We start from the raw sequence: 20687 nt of genomic DNA, 5'->3' as shown, positions 1-20687 counted from the left end.
CGTTCCTTAACAGCAAGCAAAGCCCATGTAAGTGCTCTCTATACGTTATTTCACCTGTGCAGCCACAGTAATGTCATGAACAAAACAGCTCGTTTTTGTGATTTCCTGAACTCTTGGGGTTCAAGGAGGGCAATAAATATAGGTGGAAAAGCAACAACTTTGTCCATGAAAAGTTCACTTTCAATCAGAATAAAATGGCAAGTGTGTAAATGTCACTTCTCAAAAGTTCAAATTTGCCTGAAAGAGTCCACATATCTAAATTGCATGTAGGCCATCCCTGGGTAGGTCATGGTATTTCCCATCGCCTGTTGAAGAAACGATTCACTAATTAGTTGTGAAAAGGTTAAATAGAGGTCATTGCAACACTGAAGTTAGTAAGTAAAATAATACTTGGTGAAGAAGGGTCTAGTGACGTTGCATGTGTTGCAAATGAAAACCTGCCTGTCTGTTCCATCTGTGCCAGTAAGTCAGTGAAGCCTGTACAGGAAAGAAATGAGTGATAGCGCCGTTGGAAACTGTAATAACCATGAAGGAGCATGGAAATTTAAACCTTGACGTGATAGAAAACAAGCGCCTGATGTGACTGAAGCCGTATTGTTAATAACAGATTAATACTTTGCTGAAATTGTTCTACTCCAACAAATTCAGCTTCCCCTGTCATCGCAGAGCCGCATGTAATGAATATTCATTTCTTTGATACCACTGGGCTTGGAAATAATCAAATAAATAAATGTGTTTGAATACATTTGCACTTCATTAATTGCCTGGATGAGATATTTAGGTCAAGTCTGTAACATGATGGCAGTGAGCTAGTGAGCCGTGTGTCTTGCTCATAGGCTCTTCAGCAGTCAGCACCAGTTGTTGGCCAGTCATTTTCTCCTGGAGCAAAGTCGACGAATCAGCTCAGATTTATTTTTTCTTCCTTTGACAAATTACTGTAGCAAACTCAAGTTGTTTTTCCTTGGTTCCCCTTTTGTAAAAATGTGTATTATCTGTGCACTGACATTGGAAGATAAGATGGTTTTGATGGGCAAACAGAGATGAGTGTCCATCTAGTGACACATAGAACAATGTGCTGTAAATCACATTCTGCCATGGCAAATACAGATCATATTATGCAACTTCAGTGTTAGTTGCAGCACCCTGACCTCCTCAGCAAATCCAAGCTATTTTTTTTGACAGTCGACAAGACAATAATGATTAGTGGCATATGGATGTGTACAGGTTGATGACTTGCCAACATGTCTGGCTGTAAGGACAATATACAATTTAAAAATGTATGTAAATTGTACTAAACGTTTTTACACTGTCGTTTTCGTTTGTATATCTAATTGTTGTTTTGAAACGTCATTTATCAGTTATAGTTTCTCAAACTGTAATGAGAAGGGAATGAGTCCTTCTTGAGAGGGTCCCATCCTCATCATTCGGCTTCGCATGGCTCCTCCAAGTTTCTACTGGACATTAAACTAAAGCTGAGGTGAAGACACTGGTAATGGCATTCTTTTGCTCTTCAAATATGATGTCTCAAGTAGTCATTGCAGCCCTAAACAAATGATTCATAATTTAATCATTCATAAAATTCCATTTCCCTTTATTAATTTTGACTGTCACTATTAACGCTATTAATAGGGTGCTAAAATTGTTATGAATATCTGGTGAAAGCTACGTCAAACTCAAGGCTTTTTTCATTCAAGGTTATGTAGAGCCAGGGGCGTAATTGCATTTGACCTTCTTACAGTACTAGAATATATCATGTATATGCCACACATACTGTATGCTGTGCTCTGTTGTCAACACTATTACTCTTGAATCCTCAGGCAAAATGATGAATTTGGCTTCAGACCACTTTGTGCAAAATAAAAAAGCTAAATAAATCAAAGTAAACAATAACGCCGCAAACGCCATGTAATTCTGCTTAACGTTTTGTGTTTGAAAAGTTTTTTTTTTCTTTTTTTTTTAGTATGACCTGAAAGAAAAGGTAAATGAAGTACAAGTGGAAGTTACATCCTTGCAATCACAATTTGTTGGTGTCATTGTTGCGTCATAATCTGTGCTTTAGATAAGTATGTCTTTTGAACCTAGAAATAGAAATCTGAATTCCTCTGCTTGTGAGGAACAGAGGAGTCTGAGCACTCATGACTTTGATTTCAGCAGACCTTCTGAAAGTGTTAATAGAATATATTTGAGGCTGGTATATTGAATTTTATCTTTCTCTAAATGGAGTCCATCATTTCTCCGGTGCTTATCTCCAACGCTGGTCTTTTACCAGCCTGTGAAATGGAGAACGGTTATTTCCGTTCTCTTCTCTCTGTATGTTAATGAAGCGCTAATCTGCTCCTGAGCGAGTGCCGTAATGAGGGCGACGTGCCCCTCGCTCAGCCGGCTAGCTCACGTTAAGCTACCATTATGGAAATAGCTCCATGCCGTGCGTCGTCCTGGGACCAGACTGAAATGTATGCCTTATTTCCACTTTGAAAGTTTTCCTCTCCCTCCTAACAAGGCTGTGTGCTCCTCTGAGGGACCAGCAGAAGATAAACAAACATGTTAATGACGTGCACGGGGAGCGCATTCACACACTTCGAGGTCTGGTCTTTATCTGAAGCTGGATTTTGGTTTGGTAGAAGAGCCTGATAGGGGAGATAAAGTGCTCTGCGTTAGATAAGCACCAAAAGAGAATGAGATAGCAATACATCAGACTTCACCCTGACTTGAAGATTATTGATGCTCCAGCTCCATTTTTCTCTCACCCAAGAAGTGATACTAGCAACAGAGGTGACTGTTGAATGATGAAGAGAGAGTACACAAGTTCACTTTTTCTTTCTGGCCATCACTTCCACAAGATAATTTTGCAACTCAAAAGTACCTGGGCGTATCATTTCTAATGGTCAGCTGGAGTCCACATGGTGTCACTGGTTCAGTTAAGCTTGGCTATGTTGCACGTGACATCGGCAATGAATATATTACGATTGTGTAGTCTTCAGAAGCCCATCTAGATTTAATTTCTGATAGCTTGTGCAGTTTAAGCAAATCATTTTCTAGACATTTAATTTATGCTCTCATTTTCTATATAGTCAAATATATGCACATAGCATTCCTGTTAACGGAGATAATGAATCATATTTTGCGCCACATTATAGCTTGGCATTGCTCCTGATATAGCTTTCACTCCATAACATGCTGCTGATAATAATGCTTAAAAACGGGAACGTTTTTGCTTGGAGCTGAATATCTTCCAAAGTCTTGTATCAAAGGATATTGTGGGGTTTTTTGTCATTGGCATGTATCTGGGGCAGCCCAGCCCCTGCCACTCCCACAGACCACATATGAAGGTTTGCACGGTGGATGACTGAATTGGATTATGGTTTTCCCCCTCACCCTCTGAAACCAAATTAGATCATGAGGCGTCTCTCTTTGTCTCACATACTCTTTCGCCCCTTTCTATTTTGAAGAAGCTGTCTTTGTTTATTTATCACTTCTGCCCAGTCTTTCGTTTCTTCATACAACTATAAGACACCCACTAGCTACACAACCTGTAAACAAGCATTGGAAATCAGCAGGGATCAAAGTGCAAACGCCAACATTGAATTTGCCTCATTCAACTCCCCAAACTGTAAACTTACTGTGTAGCTGCTGCTACCCCCAAACAACATAAGATGCCTAATATAATAATCTTTGAGACTCTAGCCAGGGGTGGCTCCTGCGTGGCAGTTGGCTCCTTGAACAATGGATTCATTTTGTTTACAGCTCTTCTTGCACAAGGACAAGAACTGACACTATTTAACGACCCATTTTATATGTATTATAAGCTCAACAGAGGGTTTTGTCTGGTTCAATGAACGTGTCAAAGATCTATTTGTCGCGAGGTATTACAAAGGTTCATCATTTTTCCCTTTTGGTGTCGATCAAGGGCTCTGTGCCAAGCAGAGATAGGACTTTTCAGAAATGAAAATCCCCCCATTTGATGTATTCAGAAGTCAGAGAAAGGAAAGCAGCGCTAAAGCCTTCTGGTGTCTGGTCATTGTTTTTGTCCTTTGTCCTCCAAAGGGTCAGGCATGAAACACTAAGCTTTTTGATATTTGCCTTTGCTTTTGAGTGTTTTCATCAAGCTTTTGAATTTTGACAGTCCTGGCCTTTTCCTTTTGAGCGTTATTGCAGACTGTGTCTGAATGTTGCTTCATCACAATGTCAAGTCCTTTCAGTTGACAAATCCCATCACGAGTGCTCACTCCTCACATACATCAAAGGACATTGCTATATTTGGAAATTTGAGGAAATGTCAGTAAATCTAACTGAGGAACAGAAGCAGGCTACTCAAAACCTGTGATTTAAGGCTGAGCTTTAGACATTTATGTTTAGATTTTAATGGCTAACTATTGCTGTCAAGGTAATTTTATACATTCTGCAGCCTAAATGACCGAAGTGATGTTGGCAGTCAACTTCCTGTTCCTCCCACTGTGATGAAGAGACATCTCATCCCGAGCTCTTTGGGAGCGCTTGAGTTTAATGACTCAGTGGGGACTTCTCTTCAGTTTTTTCAATTTGATTCATCAATTAAACAGTTGTGAAACCTCTCCAGCTTGTCAGATGTATATTGTCAGGCTTATGTGGTGGTGGTGGGGGGCCGCTTTGATGTCTGCAAACTTAATGGCTTCTTCTGCTACTTCACTCTGGTGGTTTGCTGAAATCCGATAAGAGTCCTTGTAGTGCTTAATATATTCATCACTTATCAGCCTTTCTCCTTCCTGTTAGGAGGTGAGCATTGTTGAATGATGCGTCTCGCTTCAAATTTAAAATTTCCCGTACAAAATATGTGAATTATGTAAGCAGCGGTTGGGGATGACTCTGATGTCAAACATCAGCTCGTGCCTCTGAGGCCTCTAAAAGATGAAGAAAGTGTCCCAGATTCGCTCATTAAAAATGGAACAACTTTTTTGGTACATGTCATGATGTGTGTGAGTTTCTTCATGCTGCGATTGGCTGAGCCACGAGAGAGGCTGTTTGGACCTGACCTAGGAAAAGACTTATCTCTAATTAAACTGAAAATAAACATTTTAATGACCTGTTTCCTCAGGTTTTAAAGTACTCAGAGACTGAGAGACTGTTCAGCCATACATAAAGGATCGTTGCTCAGCCCGACAAAGCAATGAAGCTACATCCTCTGAGCCAAGTGTTACTTGCTGTGACAACTTGGTGATGAATCGTGAATATAACGGAGCTTATAAAAACGGTGAAGACACTCCTCACTTCTTTTCTTGTGTTTCATCACTTCTCTCTGTTCTGATTTCTTTTGACCAATGTCAGGTTCTCCAGAGGATTCTGCTGGACAGTCAAATCTTACTATTAATGTATAAATATGAGTTCTAACTCAACATATATGGCCTGTTAACTGTGGTTTACTATCCAGTCAATGAGCTATAAAAGAAGAATGTAAGTTGTGGCAGCCTTATTTCATTAACGTGATGAAAAAAAAACCCTGAAATTACAATTATGTGATGTAGTAAATGTAAAAATAAAAAACAGCATAGTCTGTTCTACATCTTCAAAACTGTAAAAGCCATTTCAAAAGTGGACAGTTTGTTAAACGCTGAGCATCAAAAGCTTTGATGTGACATCAGATCTCCATGAAATCCCCCATTTGGTCTACGTTGACTTTTACAAATGTTTGTCATCCTCATGAAAGCTTAAAATGGTGCTTCTGGAGAGCAAAAAAATGTGTCTCATGGTGTGTCTGTCCCTGCCTGAAGGCTCCTTTGGCCCAAACCTCCCTGCCTTGCTGTCATTCTCCCTGTTGGCGGCAACAATTCCCGGCTTTGTGTGTACGTACTGTCGTGCTGTGTACTGTACTGAATGGGCTCAAGGGAAAAAGGCGTGTGAAAACCTTTCCCATGTCCACCTATACAGAACTAGCTGATTATGAGAGCACAGGAGCGATACATAGAGAAAAGAAGAGTGATGGTGCGTGGATGTGGGTTTATTTGTCCGTTGGGTGGGAAGTTGTGGGCACAAGACAGTGCTTCACAACCAAAACAAGCAGCCTTTGTGTTGCGTTTCACAAAGAGATTCTTTATTATTCTTAAATTTCATTAACTGGGGAATCCAATGACCTGACATATGACCCACAGTGAAGGGAACTCTTCACCCGGTCCCTTTATTTTTTTGGAGTTCCAAACATGTTTTGCAGCAGAAAAAAAAAAAAAAAAGTTTAGTGACATAAATTGGGTTGCTATCGACGTGATATCCGATCTCTGTTTGATGTATGTGTAAGCAACGTTCACAAACTTTCAACTTCAGATTTTATATCTTGGTGTTCCAACATGGATTATGGTCAGTCGGTCTAATTGTGCGGCCATACTGTGATGTGTCCGGACATATGCAAGTGAGGTAGGTGGATGTGGGAGCGCTGCTCTCTGGTGACAGTCAAATCGCACCGTCGTGGTCCTCAACCACAGTACAGGATGGGGTGGATTCTAATTTGGTAGGTAGATTCAACAAGGACATATAAATACACACACTTACACAAACAGGTCTAACAATACAAGTACAGACGTCAGAGTCGAAACCAAAAGGCAAAATTGTGGTTGGTCCTGTCGGTCAGCAACACAGGAAGTTATTTGTTTGGCCCTGCTATTACCTGCTGGTTTGGGATATTAAGACCCCATCATGGTGCCATATGAGTTTGCGCTCCAACCGCATTGTGCACAATGTTCCGGCGTGTTTAATGACTTGAATAAAGGGGCTTCATGTTCATAGCTTATTATCTTCTGCTTTTGTAGCAGCAGCCTCTCAGCAGCAGGTAGTGTTGTCAAATAAGAGGTAATATTGTTGCTTTGACTGAGAGCCCCCCTACCCAAGCCAACACACCTGCTGTCTGTGTTTTGGTGTTTGTTTGTGGCCTTGTCTTTTTGAAGCACACAGACATATGCTTGGTTCTTCCTCTAATTGGTTCCTTCTATTCTTGTGGGGATATGGAGGCTTGTCGGGAGACTGCAGGTTTTGCCAGCTCCTAACAAATGTCAGTTCCACAGCTGGCCTACGGGTGGAGGGCTCTCTACTGATAGCCTGTTTATGAAAAGGCAGAAGCAAAATTGTGGGACTGAATAGATCAGGAAGCACCTAAGCGATTTTCAGAGCCAAAGACATGACTGGAAGATATAGAGACGCTCTCACCTCAGGAAAGACAGACCTTCCTGGCTGGTGCAGCCTAAGGCCAGTCATTGTGAAGCAGCGTGAAGCCTGCGACGTGATAGAGGTCACGGACTGGCAACACTGAATCTGTGTTGCCTGCAGCTTGTGATTCTTTGTGTGTGTACGCTTTCTTTTTGTCACAAAGTGTCACCAATTGTTTTCCATGTTTCGCCTGCAATATTGCGTCTGAATTTATCCAACATTCATCTCTCTCTACATTTGTGGGATAGTTGGGAATTATTATTGCCAATAAAACAGTGGATGTTGAATTTATAATAATAACAATAGCTTAGATTTATACAGCGTTTTCAAGGCACCCAAAGTACTTTACAGAAATCATTATTCATTCACACCTCAGTCACACCATTGGTGGTAAGATACACCTGTAGCCACAGCTGCCCTGGGGCAGACTGACCGAAGCATGGCGGCCAATATGCACACAACGGCTCCTCTGATCACCGGCATGGTCATGTATAGTTCAGACATGTATTGGTCAGACTTAACCTGGCCTGCAGCAATACAGACTGTCGATACTGTAACACATGTATCTTGTGACATAATGTAGCAGTTACATCATTTGGCTGAAAAGTCAACAAAACAAAAACAGCCTGCTAAAGCAAAAGTACCATATATACACTGGCGGTGTGATATCTTGTATATCCAAGAATCATGTGTATTTTAAACGTACACGTTCTCACACACATATATTGGTGCAGTTTAACATACATACGAGTAATATGTTTTGCGCCTGAGGAAATGGAATACTCTCCCTGTGTCTTGAGCCCAATTCTCATATGCTATTCATATTTAGGCGGCAGTTGCAGCAAACTATTGCATAGTAATGATAAATATGTACAGTATGATCTTGTAGGACTGTACCAATTTGTTTATTTTTTCCTATAAGTCGGTGCCGATTCTCTTACTCATGCAATTTGTTAGTATTGATTATTGCAATTTTAATGTCTTCATTCTTCAATCGTATGTACACATATTCGATAAATAATAAATAAGTGATGCGTATAAAAATAAAAAATAAGTAAAATGCACTTCAGAGCTTCCAGCAGAAAATTGTATAGTCAAGGTGGTGACCGTGGGATGTGACAAAGAGTGCTCATGTTTTTACTTACTCGAACCATGTTAGCATGAGCTGCGTGCATCCCGGAGCGAGTCCTTGGCGTGTTTCTAATCTCATCCATGATGCCTTCAAGAGAGAAGAGAGGTGCTTGAGCTCAGAAACGTATGTGATGTCACATAATTGCCTCCCGTCAAAATGTGAAAAATACTAGAAAGCATCAATTCTGAGAGAATTCATGTATAACTAATGTTTATTCCTGATATGGTAAATTGCTTGGGTCCTTTCTGTGTGCATCCTGACACCTTCCCATGTTGCCCCAATGCACGTTTTTTTGTTGCAAATACAGGAGGTGATTGACAGTTTCTAGTGTTCAGGTTTGACAGATCCTATTTGTTTAGTCAACGGGCATTTAGTGAAAGCCTGACGTTTTGAAGTTCTGGATCTGTCAGTGTGATGGCCACAGGGCAAGACGATCCCCGTTCATGACACCATCCTTTCAGCATCGATGCACACCGGCTCAGAATTGGCTGTTTTTTCATGCAATGACTGCAGAGGTCATGGGAAGACCAAACATACATGCCACCAAGACTAAACAACTGCTTATAGTGAATGCAGTGTTTGCCTCAAGTCAGGCTACGAAAACATGTTGTGGAATTTGTATATCAACTCTGTTGAATCTGTTTGTTTTTAAAGACAATTCGAAATGCAATGCTTGGGATTGGTGCATACATAAAAGTTGAGACGCTGCATTATTGCTGTGACTTCCTTAAAAAGTCTGTCCCCGTTTATCAATGGGGATAAATTAACTGTGAAGGAGGCAGTTTGCTCACTGTCAGCACCTCCTAGCAAAAACAAGAAAAATACTCTGTGAAGTCAATCTTTTCTGTGACGTGCTACCAGCAAGTGAAATGACCTGTTTAAAGAAAATGTTCATTGGCTGTAAAGGACAATGGTAAATGGCAGATTTCATAAGCCAGATAAAATAAAGTAAAGAATGCGGGTGTGTTTGCGAAACTTTCTTCCTACTAACTTCATCACAGGCCACTATGAATATAGAACTACATGATCATGTGACGTCCTGTTGGAGAATAAGATGAGAAAGATAAGACCGAGCAAAAGTGTTGAAAAGAAATGTCAACAGCCTGACAGTCAATGACAGCATATTTTAAGCTAACCGACAAATGACACCTACCCTTGCTGCTTACTGACGCGCAGACACAGAGAGGCTCTCAGACATGCAGGCAGGGTGATTGACGTACGGGCTAGCTGAGGGCCAAAGTTGCAGAATTCCTCGGTGCATTTTTTATGAACGGGTGTGCAGTGAAGCCAAGGAGCCAAATGTGTGTTTTATAGTGTGTCGTGTCATGCAAGACAGTCTAGGGAACTGTGGTGGAGTTGTTGCTATTTGACAGAGTATGGATCTCTGTTCTGACATTTGATGTGAAAAGCACAACTTGAGTCTTGAGGTAATGTATTCTGTCGTTGCTCTTTATCTCATAGAAAGTTGTTGGGTTCTGATTTTATCCTTTAATAGCTTTTGAAGGCCTGCCTCACCATTTAATTGTGCTTTTCACTATTTGAAACCCTCAGAAAGAAGCCGTTTTCAGCCGTTTTCGTGTGCTCATTATGATAAATGGCTGTCTGGTTTTGTGGGTGTTGATGAGCCTGGGAAGTCCCAGGAAGGTCTTCTCTGTGGTAATAAGAGAAGAAACTGCTGCTCGACCTGACAACAAAATAGGGATATTTGTTATAAGAACTATCAGACTTAGTCAGAGTAGCTATTAATATTTATGCCTCCATGAGTTTGGGTGAAGTATTTGTTTTATATGCACTTAAAGTGACAAGGAGAATAATGTTTTCTAATTGATTCAAAGGACATTCTCCACCTATTGCTTCACAGAGTAACAAACATCAGGCAAAAAAAGACTGTTTAGACCCCTAACACTACGAGTGGCCTGGTGGAAATGAAATTACTTTGGCACCCATGTGACTGCCGAAACCCGGGATTGAACCAGGGACCTTTAGAGCTTCAGTCTAACGCTCTCCCAACTGAGCTATTCCGGCACTCACAATAGTTTGAATGCAAAAGGTGTTATCAGGTGAGCTTAGTAAAAATCCAGGCAGTGACCCGGATCATTCCCAGAATTGAATCTTTTGAATTTGTTCCTTGTCAAATTTCATACATTGCGTTCATGATTTTTCAGGAAACCAGCGTTGTGGAAGACCTTACTCCCTGGTTGGGGTTAAGTCGTCACTTCGTTGATAGTCTAGAAACCTGCAGATTATCATGCATATCAACATCTCAAATTTACTATGCAAAGAATGAAACATTGACTATGCATGTTCAATGTATCTTATACTGCTGAATGACTTCAAAGGCTAATAAAATGGAATAAAACTCATTCACAGGAAGGCATGAATGACCAGCCACGTGGGAGGTGGACCATCAGGGCTGTGAAGACAATCTTTTGCTTCTTGATTTAATAAGTATATTGCAATATCTGATTACAATATACTCCACCTTTACCTCCCAGATCCCGCTTATCCATGGGTGCATCCATCCCTTGCCTTATGAGCAGCTCTGTAGAATACAAATAGCACACACAACAAACTGTCACGCTAAAAATGACTGTCAGGCCATAATGAAAACGTTGCTGTGTTTTATTCATTATGATGATATCCTTCCGGTGTATTGACCTTTGTTTTGACGTTTCTGCTAATATAGTGGTGAGGTTTTGGGCATGTGTTGGTGTGCCCACTTGTTACCGCTGTCATTCAGAGTCCACTTCACCCGCAGAAGTCAGCAAATGTAATGTTGTAGCACAGAGGACTGAGACTGGAGCTGAGACCCGAGGGTGCAACAGCTTTATATAATACTAAATTGGTGTTTGGGCACTTCAGTACACTGAGTGCCAGGTGTGTCTATAGGTCTGGTTGGCTGTCAGCGCAGGAGAGGAGATGGAAATGACATGTTGACGTATAAATAAGATTTATAAGTCATAAGGTTTAATAAAATATCAAGTCAAAGAGCTGTATATACTGTATCTCAACAAACATAACAGTCAGGTTGACCATTGATGTAAATGCAAGTCTAATCCCAATTTCTCTTTCATGATATGCTTCCTTGACTTACAGCATGTGGACGTCTGTAACATATGAAAATGCTTTCACCGAGATAATGTTTTACAGCAACTGAGGATTTAGAAGTGGGACATTTCCTGGTGGCGCTGGCTTTCTGTCTAATGACATCTGATGAGAATCCCACAGTGCATAGCCTATATTTACTTTTACATGCTCGTGGAAACTGTCGTTGTCACCTAATCCTGTCTTCCACATCTTCACATGGAGGCGATAATGTGGCTTAGATGCTGGCAATAAGTGTGTGTGTGTGTAGCATATAAGGTTGTGATGATGAGGTTGATGCGTCCTATCCCCATTAGTGTTAGCCCAGATCTGTCAGAGTGTGTTGTTGGGCTCTTGCTTGGCAAAATCAAAGCCCTGAGGAACAATGGGATGGGCCAGACACGCACAAGCGTGCACCCATGTATTGACACACACACACACACTTTAGCACATCATTATTCATTTTCTACAAAGTCGAAATTCAACTGCATCTGTCTGCGCTCCCTGCAGTGCCTGGAAAACTCTCGTCAGGGCAGGCTGTCAATCTCACTTTCACGTAATCACAAAAGTCTTTCATGGTCCACCCCTGTGTGCGAGCCAGGAAGTGGTTTGATGCCACTGCTGGATTCTCTCACGTAGTTCTGATCAGCACTGCACCGAATCCGACTTGCCAGTTCCACACCTCACCTGTGTTGGAGGGAAACTGAGACAGCTCAGTTGTGCCATCAGCGTTTGTTTACTTTTGCTGTCTTGCATTCGCTACACAACAACATCAGCGTGGACTTTAAACTTCTCATCCCAATAGTGTTTTTGTTTTCTGCTGTCTCTTTTTAAAGCCAGGATTTTTTTATTGTAAGTTTTGTTTGGAGTTTTGTTGGAAGCAGCAGCAGCCGTGAAGAAATAGCCTCTGTTTGGTCGACTCAATAATCAGTTCCTCTGCTCTTGCAATATCAGTATTTTTTATTTTCTCTTTTGGAATTTCAAATTTGGACTCTCCATAATGTGATTCATTCTTTCTTGCCTTTTTCTTGCACTTCTCCCTCAAATAGCAGCTTAATTTTTACCTATGACAGTGTGAACGAGTCTGCATTTGTGTATTAGAATATCCTTGTACATTCATATTTTTAATATGTGTCTTCTTTCATCGTATACAACATTGTATCTGAATGGAGTTTCATTGTATGTATCCATAAAATTTCTGAGGTGCCTTATAATTATCGGAGAACAAACGATGACAATGATCCAGCTGTATTTTTAACTCTTAAATTGTTGATATATTTGGCAACACAGATTCCACTGACTGAAAAACAAGACTTATCGAGGGTGGTTTGGATTTGAAATGTTAAGCACATCTTCTCCTAACTTTATTACAGCTTATTTTCATCAACTTCAGATGGCAGCATCTTTTTTTTCCAGATATAACTTTTATTTCTCGCTCTGTATTTGCTTGCCTGCTCATTTATTTATTTATTTATTTGACTGACATTTTGTTGTGTTCACTTTTCCATTCATCTCTTTTTTTTCTCGCCTATTTCTTTATGGTTTTAATGCAAACTATTCTTCAGTCCAATTAAAACAATTTAGCATTACTGCAATATTTTCCTTCTTGGCCATGACAAACACACATGAAGGATGAGGACAGTTTTACCTGTTATTATGCACTGACTTCCTGAAAACCTGTTCCAAGCCGTCTGATGTAATCTTGCCAAAGCCCTCGTCATAACAAGTGTGTCCTACATCCCATTTGCCTCCATGTTTGTCTCTGTGGGCTTTTCACGTTGCCCACAATTAACATCTCTGTCATTAATTTGCTGTGACACTTCGTCACCATCCACCTACCCACTCAACCAGCAGTTCGCCTGGAGCGCTGTGGCTCGGATTCCACTTGACTGTCAACAGTTTTAACTGGCTTTGGGTTCTATTTTCTCCTGCTTCTTTTGTATTTGCTTCGCTATCTGCGTTGCCTTGTGACAACATCGACTCCTGAGCTTCACACAAAGCCTTTTCAAGTAGGCTAGCCCTTTTCTCGGAGATGGCTTTTGATAAACCCACTCATGGGGGTGGATTACTCTCCAAACTTGTTTTTGGATGGAGTGATGGTAGCTATGAAAGCAGCCAGCCGATTGTTGTATTTAGTTTTGCGTCTCTGTCTGAAGTGTCTCAACAAGGTTGTCTGGAAAGAAATAAAGCATCTTGTGCAGGGGAGGCCAACGCCTGTTCCCACTGGGCCACATGAGACGACAGTCGGGTTTGACGCGCAGGATCCGCCCATGTGATACTTCATTCATTAAAAAGAGGGGGGGTATTAGCGGAGAAAGGTAATAAAACATATGGGGGGTTTACATGAAAGATATGTGCCCGCACCGACAATGATTTCCTCACACAAAGGCAACTTTATTTTTAGAGCAGCATCCAGAGCCGACTAATAATTGATGAGGGCTTTCAGAAAACACCAGGCCGACAGATGAAAGGGTTCTCATCTCATTGATGCTCTGAAATGTTTTTGTTCCTGGCTAAACTTTGGTTTAGTTTTCAATTTCCTCCACCTCTTCTTCCGTGTAGGTACAGGAGAACGTCTTTGTGGAGTTCACCCACCCGGAGCTGCTCGACTTCTACAACAAGGTCTGTGTGTGTGTGTGTCATGTTGCATATTTCCCGCCCTCCTTGTCTGTCTTAATACCAGGTTTAGAATTCATGCGATTGGCAGATGCTACCTGACAAAACCCATCTGCCTTTCTGTCTGCCTCATTTTTTTATTCATTACATGGCTCGAGCTCTTTCTTCATCTCTATTTGACTTCTGTGTCTTCTATTTGTTTGTGCGTGTCACTCAACCCTTCCTTTTCTCTTTCCAGCTTGAGATTGTACAAGGCCAATTGGATTCTCTCACCTGATGATGCCTTTTTCCTGACACACGTCTCCCAGACTCAGTTTGTGTTTGCTTTTCATTTGAAAGTCATTCAAAAGGTTTTCTCCTTTCCCAAACTATGTCATTCAGGAGTTTGGTCCGTACAAGTGAGTTACGCCCGACACAAATGTCAAACCTCTCAAGTATGTAGTGTGTTTCCACACATTAACCATGAAAACAAAATCGGCACGTCATGAGTTCATTCAGTGTTTTGATAAAGTGAAAATGCAATTAGCTTTTTGTGAGTCTATTGTGATGCAACCTGTTTCAGGTGATGCTGTGTTCAGGTTGCCATGGTTTCATGGTTACAGCAGCCTTTGAAAAGTTGGAGATTCTGTTTGTAAATCCATTGTCTATTATGGTATTTTTCAGCATGATAAATTGACAAAAAAATGACAAAATTTTCAGTTTTACTAGGCACCAAGTTTTGCATTTCATTGCATCACTCTGTATGTTTCTGCATTTGTGTTTGATATGCTCAGACTTTATTATACTCACACAAAACAACACTGCATGGAGCTGATGAATCCTTCTAGCTCGCCTTTTTTTTTTCTACAGTCTGTATTTTTACTCCGATAATATGATAATACAACAAACAAAACATAATTGTACTTCTCTTTTTTCAATGTTTCAAAACATATTGAATGACTGAACTCCCTGTTAACTACTAAATAAAGGCTTTTGTACTTTGGATTTGTGTAATGTTTTGTTTTTGTTAATTAAACAAAAGCTGCAGTATACATTTATAGTTCCATATTGGTCTTGCAACTAACTTGACATTTATCAGGTGATGTTGACTCAGACTCAGTTTGTGAAAAAAAACTCTTGAGATGTTTGTGCTTGCCATTTCAGATCAGAATAGATAGTCTTCTTTGCCTTCTGACATTTCCTGTGTGCGGCAAGTCATCCTCCTCCGATGACTTGCCGCTATATTGTGCGTCCTCCCTGTCACACCCATCTTCTTCTTTCATTTCCCCTTCTCTCTGTGTTTATCCGACAGTCTGTACTTCAATGTGATGAAAAGATTTCAATGAATTTTTTAGGAAATACTGATAATATTTTGAAAACAAAATGAATGTTGAAAATGTGAGCGAGTTCTGCCACCTGAGGGGGGAGAACATATATTATGGGTGTGAAGGGGCTTGATGGAGTTTTGCACTTTAATTGTGACAAGAGGGTAACTAGGTAAAAGATGGAAAAATGGTGGTTGAGGTCAGAATGGAATGACACTATAGGATGTAAGTGGTTGAGAAATAGTTTGGTCATTGTTTATGTTTGTAATATCAAAAGTCTACTGGTGACTGACTAGTATCTTTCTCAGTTTGCCTCATGTAAAATGGGGGCGTATTTCAAAACAAGCCCCCCTTCATGAAAATTCAAAATCCCTGTGAATGAAAACAAAACTGTTGAGCAAGTGAGCTGGTGGTGGTGCCACTGCACTAGCGTGTGTGTGGTGGTGGAGCTGTCCATCCAAGCTGTTGTTGTTTAGTGAAGCCTCATTATTTCTCATTAGTTGGTCACCTGGACTGCTGGTTCAACAGATGGGAGTTCTTGGAGGCTCACCAGCACTGTGGGTGTGCGGCCACGTCCTTATTCACACATCTGTCCTCAGTGGTTTCCCAGTTCCTCCTTTAAAAACATCAGCATTTGCAATATTACAGTTTTGCTCTTCGCATTTTCAACCTGTTTCACAGCTTGAACTTGCTTCGTTGGCGAAAAAGTTTTTTTGTCAAGCAACACAGTGTACCTGAGTGTTGCTTTATTTTTGGTTACAGGACAGTCGATTTAGGTGGTTAGGGAAAAGCAGTCAGGGCATCGATGGATGAAAGTAGTCAAGAAAAAAAAGGGCAAGGTTTTACAGACAACTGGAAGAGAATGAGTTCCAGACATTAAAGATAGAAAAGTTGCCAGGAACATTGGATAGGCAGATAGATTGATGGAAGAATACAGTCACAGAATAGAGTCAAATATGGAAGCGACCAGACAGTGAGGAGAGACAGATGAAAAGGCCAAACTAACTGATACATAAGTGGGCAGACTGATAAATGCAGGTGGATAGTGAGACTGACAGCGCAGGTGAAGAGACAGACAGACCGAGGGACAGCTGAATTGTAACAGCTTGATATATAGGTGGATGGATAGACTCACACATGGACAGAATCATAGAAATAAGAGGTAAAGGTAAAGGTGGACAGATGATCGTGCAGACAGAGAAGATGGGTGGGTGGAAATACCTGAACCAAAAAAAGAAAATTATAAATAATGTGATTCAAAACGAGTTTTTTTATTAAATGAAAATGGATGAAAATACAGATAAATCTCTTTTATGTCGGTTCTCGTTCATCCACGGTGTATGTACTGTTTTGCAGTGTAGCTGGAGTTCTGGTACTGCGCTGTGGTTTCTTGTTCCTCATGTGAAAAAGACACCCCACTTTATTCATTAGATATGGAAGTCTGAGCTCTGAGTTTCGACAGGTGGAAGTGAAACCTCTGCCTCGCCTTTGATGGTCGGAGCCAGTAGGTGTGGGATCTGATTTAAATAGCACTGAAATGCTGGACACATCCGAAAAGAAGTTGGTCCTGCGGAAAAAATTTTGCAGCTTCTGGCCTGAGAATACTTTGGAGTCGGTGCATATGGAGGTCAGCGTTAGCTTGTTCCCCCACAGCACAGAAACACCCCACATGCCCTTTGATGCATTTACATGTATTTTGACGATTTACTTTTTCAGGACAACAAGACTTGCATGTGTGGTCCAATGTGGAGATCAGTCAGCTTATTACAGCTGTTGTGTTCACTCCACAAGTGCAACCCTGACAAAACATGGTTTGTTGGGGTTCAGGTGATAAGGTGGTAAGCTTTCCCCAAACTCACACTACTCATGCTTAAATCCAAGGTTCGACAATGAACTGAATTCTTCTCCTTTTATTGAGGTAGCAGTCACGCTCTTTTGATCAATGGTCACCCCGTCTATATGCGTTATGGAAGGCGTCACCGGTTTGTGCATCCCACAGATCCTGAACTCACATAATCATGTGTCAGTCTCAGTTTATATAAATACCAAAAGTCAATAGTTGCCTCGAGGTGGACTTGGTAATACCAGGTACTTTTATTTTGTTACCGTGCTGTACTTCCTTCACAAAGCTGCTGTACTGAATTTGTGCGTTTGTATTCCGGCAGTGACAAAAAATAGGAGCCTTGCATATCATCTCTGGTGGAGAACAACACTGCTACTGACACTACTAGTGGTACTTGCCATGTTCACAAGATTGGTTGTGTGTCAGCCGTGGAGCCGCAACACACACACACGTCTCAGGCTGGGCAATTACTGGACCTCATTTTTAATAGTTGTGGGATCATTTTGGACAATCTCAATTTTTTGACTCGCCACGACTTGACAACTCCTTATTGGCCACCAAAGGTTTATTGCTTTGTTGTTATACTCTTATATTTTTCTACTTCTGCGTGTAGATTTAAAAATCTTTTTTCTATATTGTGTCCACACTTTTTCTATGTAATTCCAATTGTAATTTCGATAGTTTTCCATTAAAGATGCCTCAGAGACATCTTTAAAAAAAGTAGAGAACAATCCAGATAAAGTGATATAGAAAAAAATGTTTTAATAGTGACTTCTACTTTTCCCCATAATGCCCAGGCCCACGCACATCCGTTGAACGTTGTGGGTCACCAGGAGCCGCAGGCAGAATCACAGCCTCAGGCGAGCGTCAGTTCCTGCCGACGGGGCAGTTCAGGTATATTTGGTCATTTGACACGTTGGGCCAAGGGAAACGGCCCGCCGCCAGTGGGAGCGCCATGTGGTGCTGATAAAGGATGAGCTGAGCCCAAAAGTTAATCTCTATTCCCAATCCCTGCCTGTCTGAGAGAAGAAGGTGACTTGGCCAAATGAGTTTTCTCTGTCAGACGTCTCGACACTACCTTGGTGATGGGGCGAGGTTCTCCATCACCAGGACTCATAAGGGAACTCCCCTTCAAGATAACCAGTTGATGTCACACTTTGCTTGTGAACAGCAGGAGCGGGGAGGAAGTTTCTAGGGAGAGTCTTGGCCTCTCTTTTTGAGGCTGCTACCCAGGAGCACAAGCTTGGTAAAGCTTATGACATAAAAACAGAGCAGAAATCAGGATGAAATAATAACTTGAGGTCTGCGCCATTACCACTCTAATGTGAGAGGTCTGAAATTTTATCACCTGCTGTTGAAGTCTTTCACATCCGTTTTGCTCCATCAGGCCCGTAAAGTGGTTCATCCCAACTCCATTTCCACTGTGCCACATTTTCAATGACGCTCTTCAAGTAGGAACCAAGCAGGTGGCGTCCCTAATCTTAATGTGATGATTCACATAGAAATGTGGATGAAAACAATCCAAAAACAACTCGTGAAACAGATAAATTCCCAGCTCCATTTGCGACATGAATCCTTCCGCCATAAGAAAGGCTAAAATTATCCGAGAGACATGTGTTGCTGCAGCACATTGCAACATATTTGGACTGTTTAATTGTGCAATAATAACTCTGGTGCGCAGACTCAACTTTCAGATCCATTTCCGTATCCAAGAAAGGAATTAAAATTTTTGTTGCTGTGTCAAACGGCCCGCAGCCAGTGGGAGCGCCATGTTTCGCAGTGTGGCGAGCAGATGGCGAGGCCAGGCAGAGATGTTGGTCTGGAATTAAGAGCGACTCACACACTGAAAGTCACAGTGCGATCGGGTGGACCGGTGGCACACGAGGTCCCCGAGAAAGCGCGAGGCGGGGACCAGTGTGTACGTGAGAGTGTATTTATGTCTGGAGAGCGGTGCCCCCTGCGTGTTCTTGTCAAAACTGTGTGTGCGCTGGTGTGTGTGACGAGGCAAGATAACTTTGGCTGGACATAACACAATTATACACACCTAAAGTGCAGTGTGTGTTTTGTACAGAGGCAAGCCAGGGGGCACAGCGACTCTCCAGCTCTTTAAGTGACTGTCTAATGGACTTACCTCCGTGTGTGTCTGTGCCTGAGCCGGACTGACGTGAGGAGGGCAGACCTCCATAGATGGCTTCTCAAGCACACAAAAGGAAGGAACAATCCAAAGAGTGCTGCAGTACTCAAACCTGTATGGATAATGCATCCCGTCTTTTCCGTCTTTCATCTCTCGGCTGTCATCTAATCCTTTTTTTCCCCCCCTTTTATTGTCGAGCGGATGACTTTATGTGTTTAGGAGGCAGATGGGAACATTGAGGTAATGTATGTGTAAATCTAAAACTAAACATCTGATTTGTCAGCGAGATCTACTCTACGACTTTGCGCATGAAGAACGCTGCATATGTGATGTTGTGAAAGGTCGCCACTTCGATGTAGTTTCAAGACATTAGAAGAGCTTTAGTTTAAATGAAGTGATATAAAAACTTCAATATAGCCACCATGGTGATTTATTGTGCTATTGTCAAACTGATGCAAAATAAACAATATTTTGTTGTTGCAATGTATGTATGGGTCCATCATTAGCTTCACTAATATACCAAATTCATTCCAATTGAAAAATGTGGCTTCTTGTGGCAAATATTCTTACACCATTAAACTGCGATTAACTGAGATGAATTAATCACAAATTCTCAAATTAACTAGATGAATTTTTAAAATCAAATCCCACCTCTAATTTTTACATTTTTACACTTAGAGAGCGCGGACCTCTGCCTAGCAGCTCATTTCCCGATGCGATATTGTGGTTTCCACCCGATATTATTGCTCTGTAGTTTCAAAATCAGAGTTCAAAACATTTCACACATTTCTGTAACAGTGTAGTTCAAATGAGTTTTTTATTGGACTGCAGGGGGCGATATTATTCTGGAATTCACCTGGGCACCACAGGAAACAGACAGGCTTGGAGGAGCTCACACGTCAGCGCCCGCCTCAACAAAGAGCGACAGATTTGACCAATTAAGACGCATTGTCAACACAGTCTTCCTCGGGAGACAAACAGGGATTTAAAGTTGACACATCCAAGAGTGACACAGATGTCATTTGTCTGTGTTGCATGTTGACAATGGGACTTTCAAATGACGCACATGCTCACCTTCGGCTGCATTTCCTCCCGTCGTACACAGGGTTTCTTGTAAAAGAAAGACGGTGGTTGGGGTAAGGGTTAACCTGGGAGATGGCGCTCTATTCATTATGCATGCTTCCTTTCATGTCACTTAAATAGTCACGCACCACAAAAATAGGTTGACAAATGCAAAAACAAAACCACTGCAACATTAACACAAACCAGAAAAAAGTGCGTGCACCAGCCATGGCGTGACTTGTTGCTGATCAGACAGATTGCCTGTCAATTGGGGGACACAACTACATGGTGTGTGAATGAACGTGTGCAATCTACATGCTGCATAACACAGAGCCCCCTAGGGGA

The 20687-nt window shown here is 41.4% G+C and overlaps 1 protein-coding gene and 1 non-coding gene across 2 annotated transcripts in view; one reads left to right on the top strand and one right to left on the bottom strand.

Annotated features, from left to right (window-relative positions):
• Nucleotides 1-15124, top strand: part of commd10 (COMM domain containing 10) — a 52773-nt gene extending 37649 nt beyond the window's left edge. Inside the window, exons 6-7 of the mRNA XM_053870928.1 lie at nucleotides 13946-14005; nucleotides 14238-15124. Coding sequence (XP_053726903.1) covers nucleotides 13946-14005; nucleotides 14238-14276 — 99 coding nt within the window. The 3' untranslated portion in view covers nucleotides 14277-15124. The remainder of the gene's footprint in view (nucleotides 1-13945; nucleotides 14006-14237) is intronic.
• Nucleotides 10252-10324, bottom strand: trnaf-gaa (transfer RNA phenylalanine (anticodon GAA)). Its single transcript has one exon. It is a non-coding gene; the product is annotated as a tRNA-Phe (tRNA).
• Nucleotides 15125-20687: the final 5563 nt, after the last annotated feature.

The sequence above is a fragment of the Synchiropus splendidus genome, chromosome 7 (genome assembly GCF_027744825.2).
Source record: "Synchiropus splendidus isolate RoL2022-P1 chromosome 7, RoL_Sspl_1.0, whole genome shotgun sequence".
NCBI classification, from domain to species: domain Eukaryota; kingdom Metazoa; phylum Chordata; class Actinopteri; order Syngnathiformes; family Callionymidae; genus Synchiropus; species Synchiropus splendidus.
This window is presented reverse-complemented; position numbering and strand designations above follow the sequence as displayed.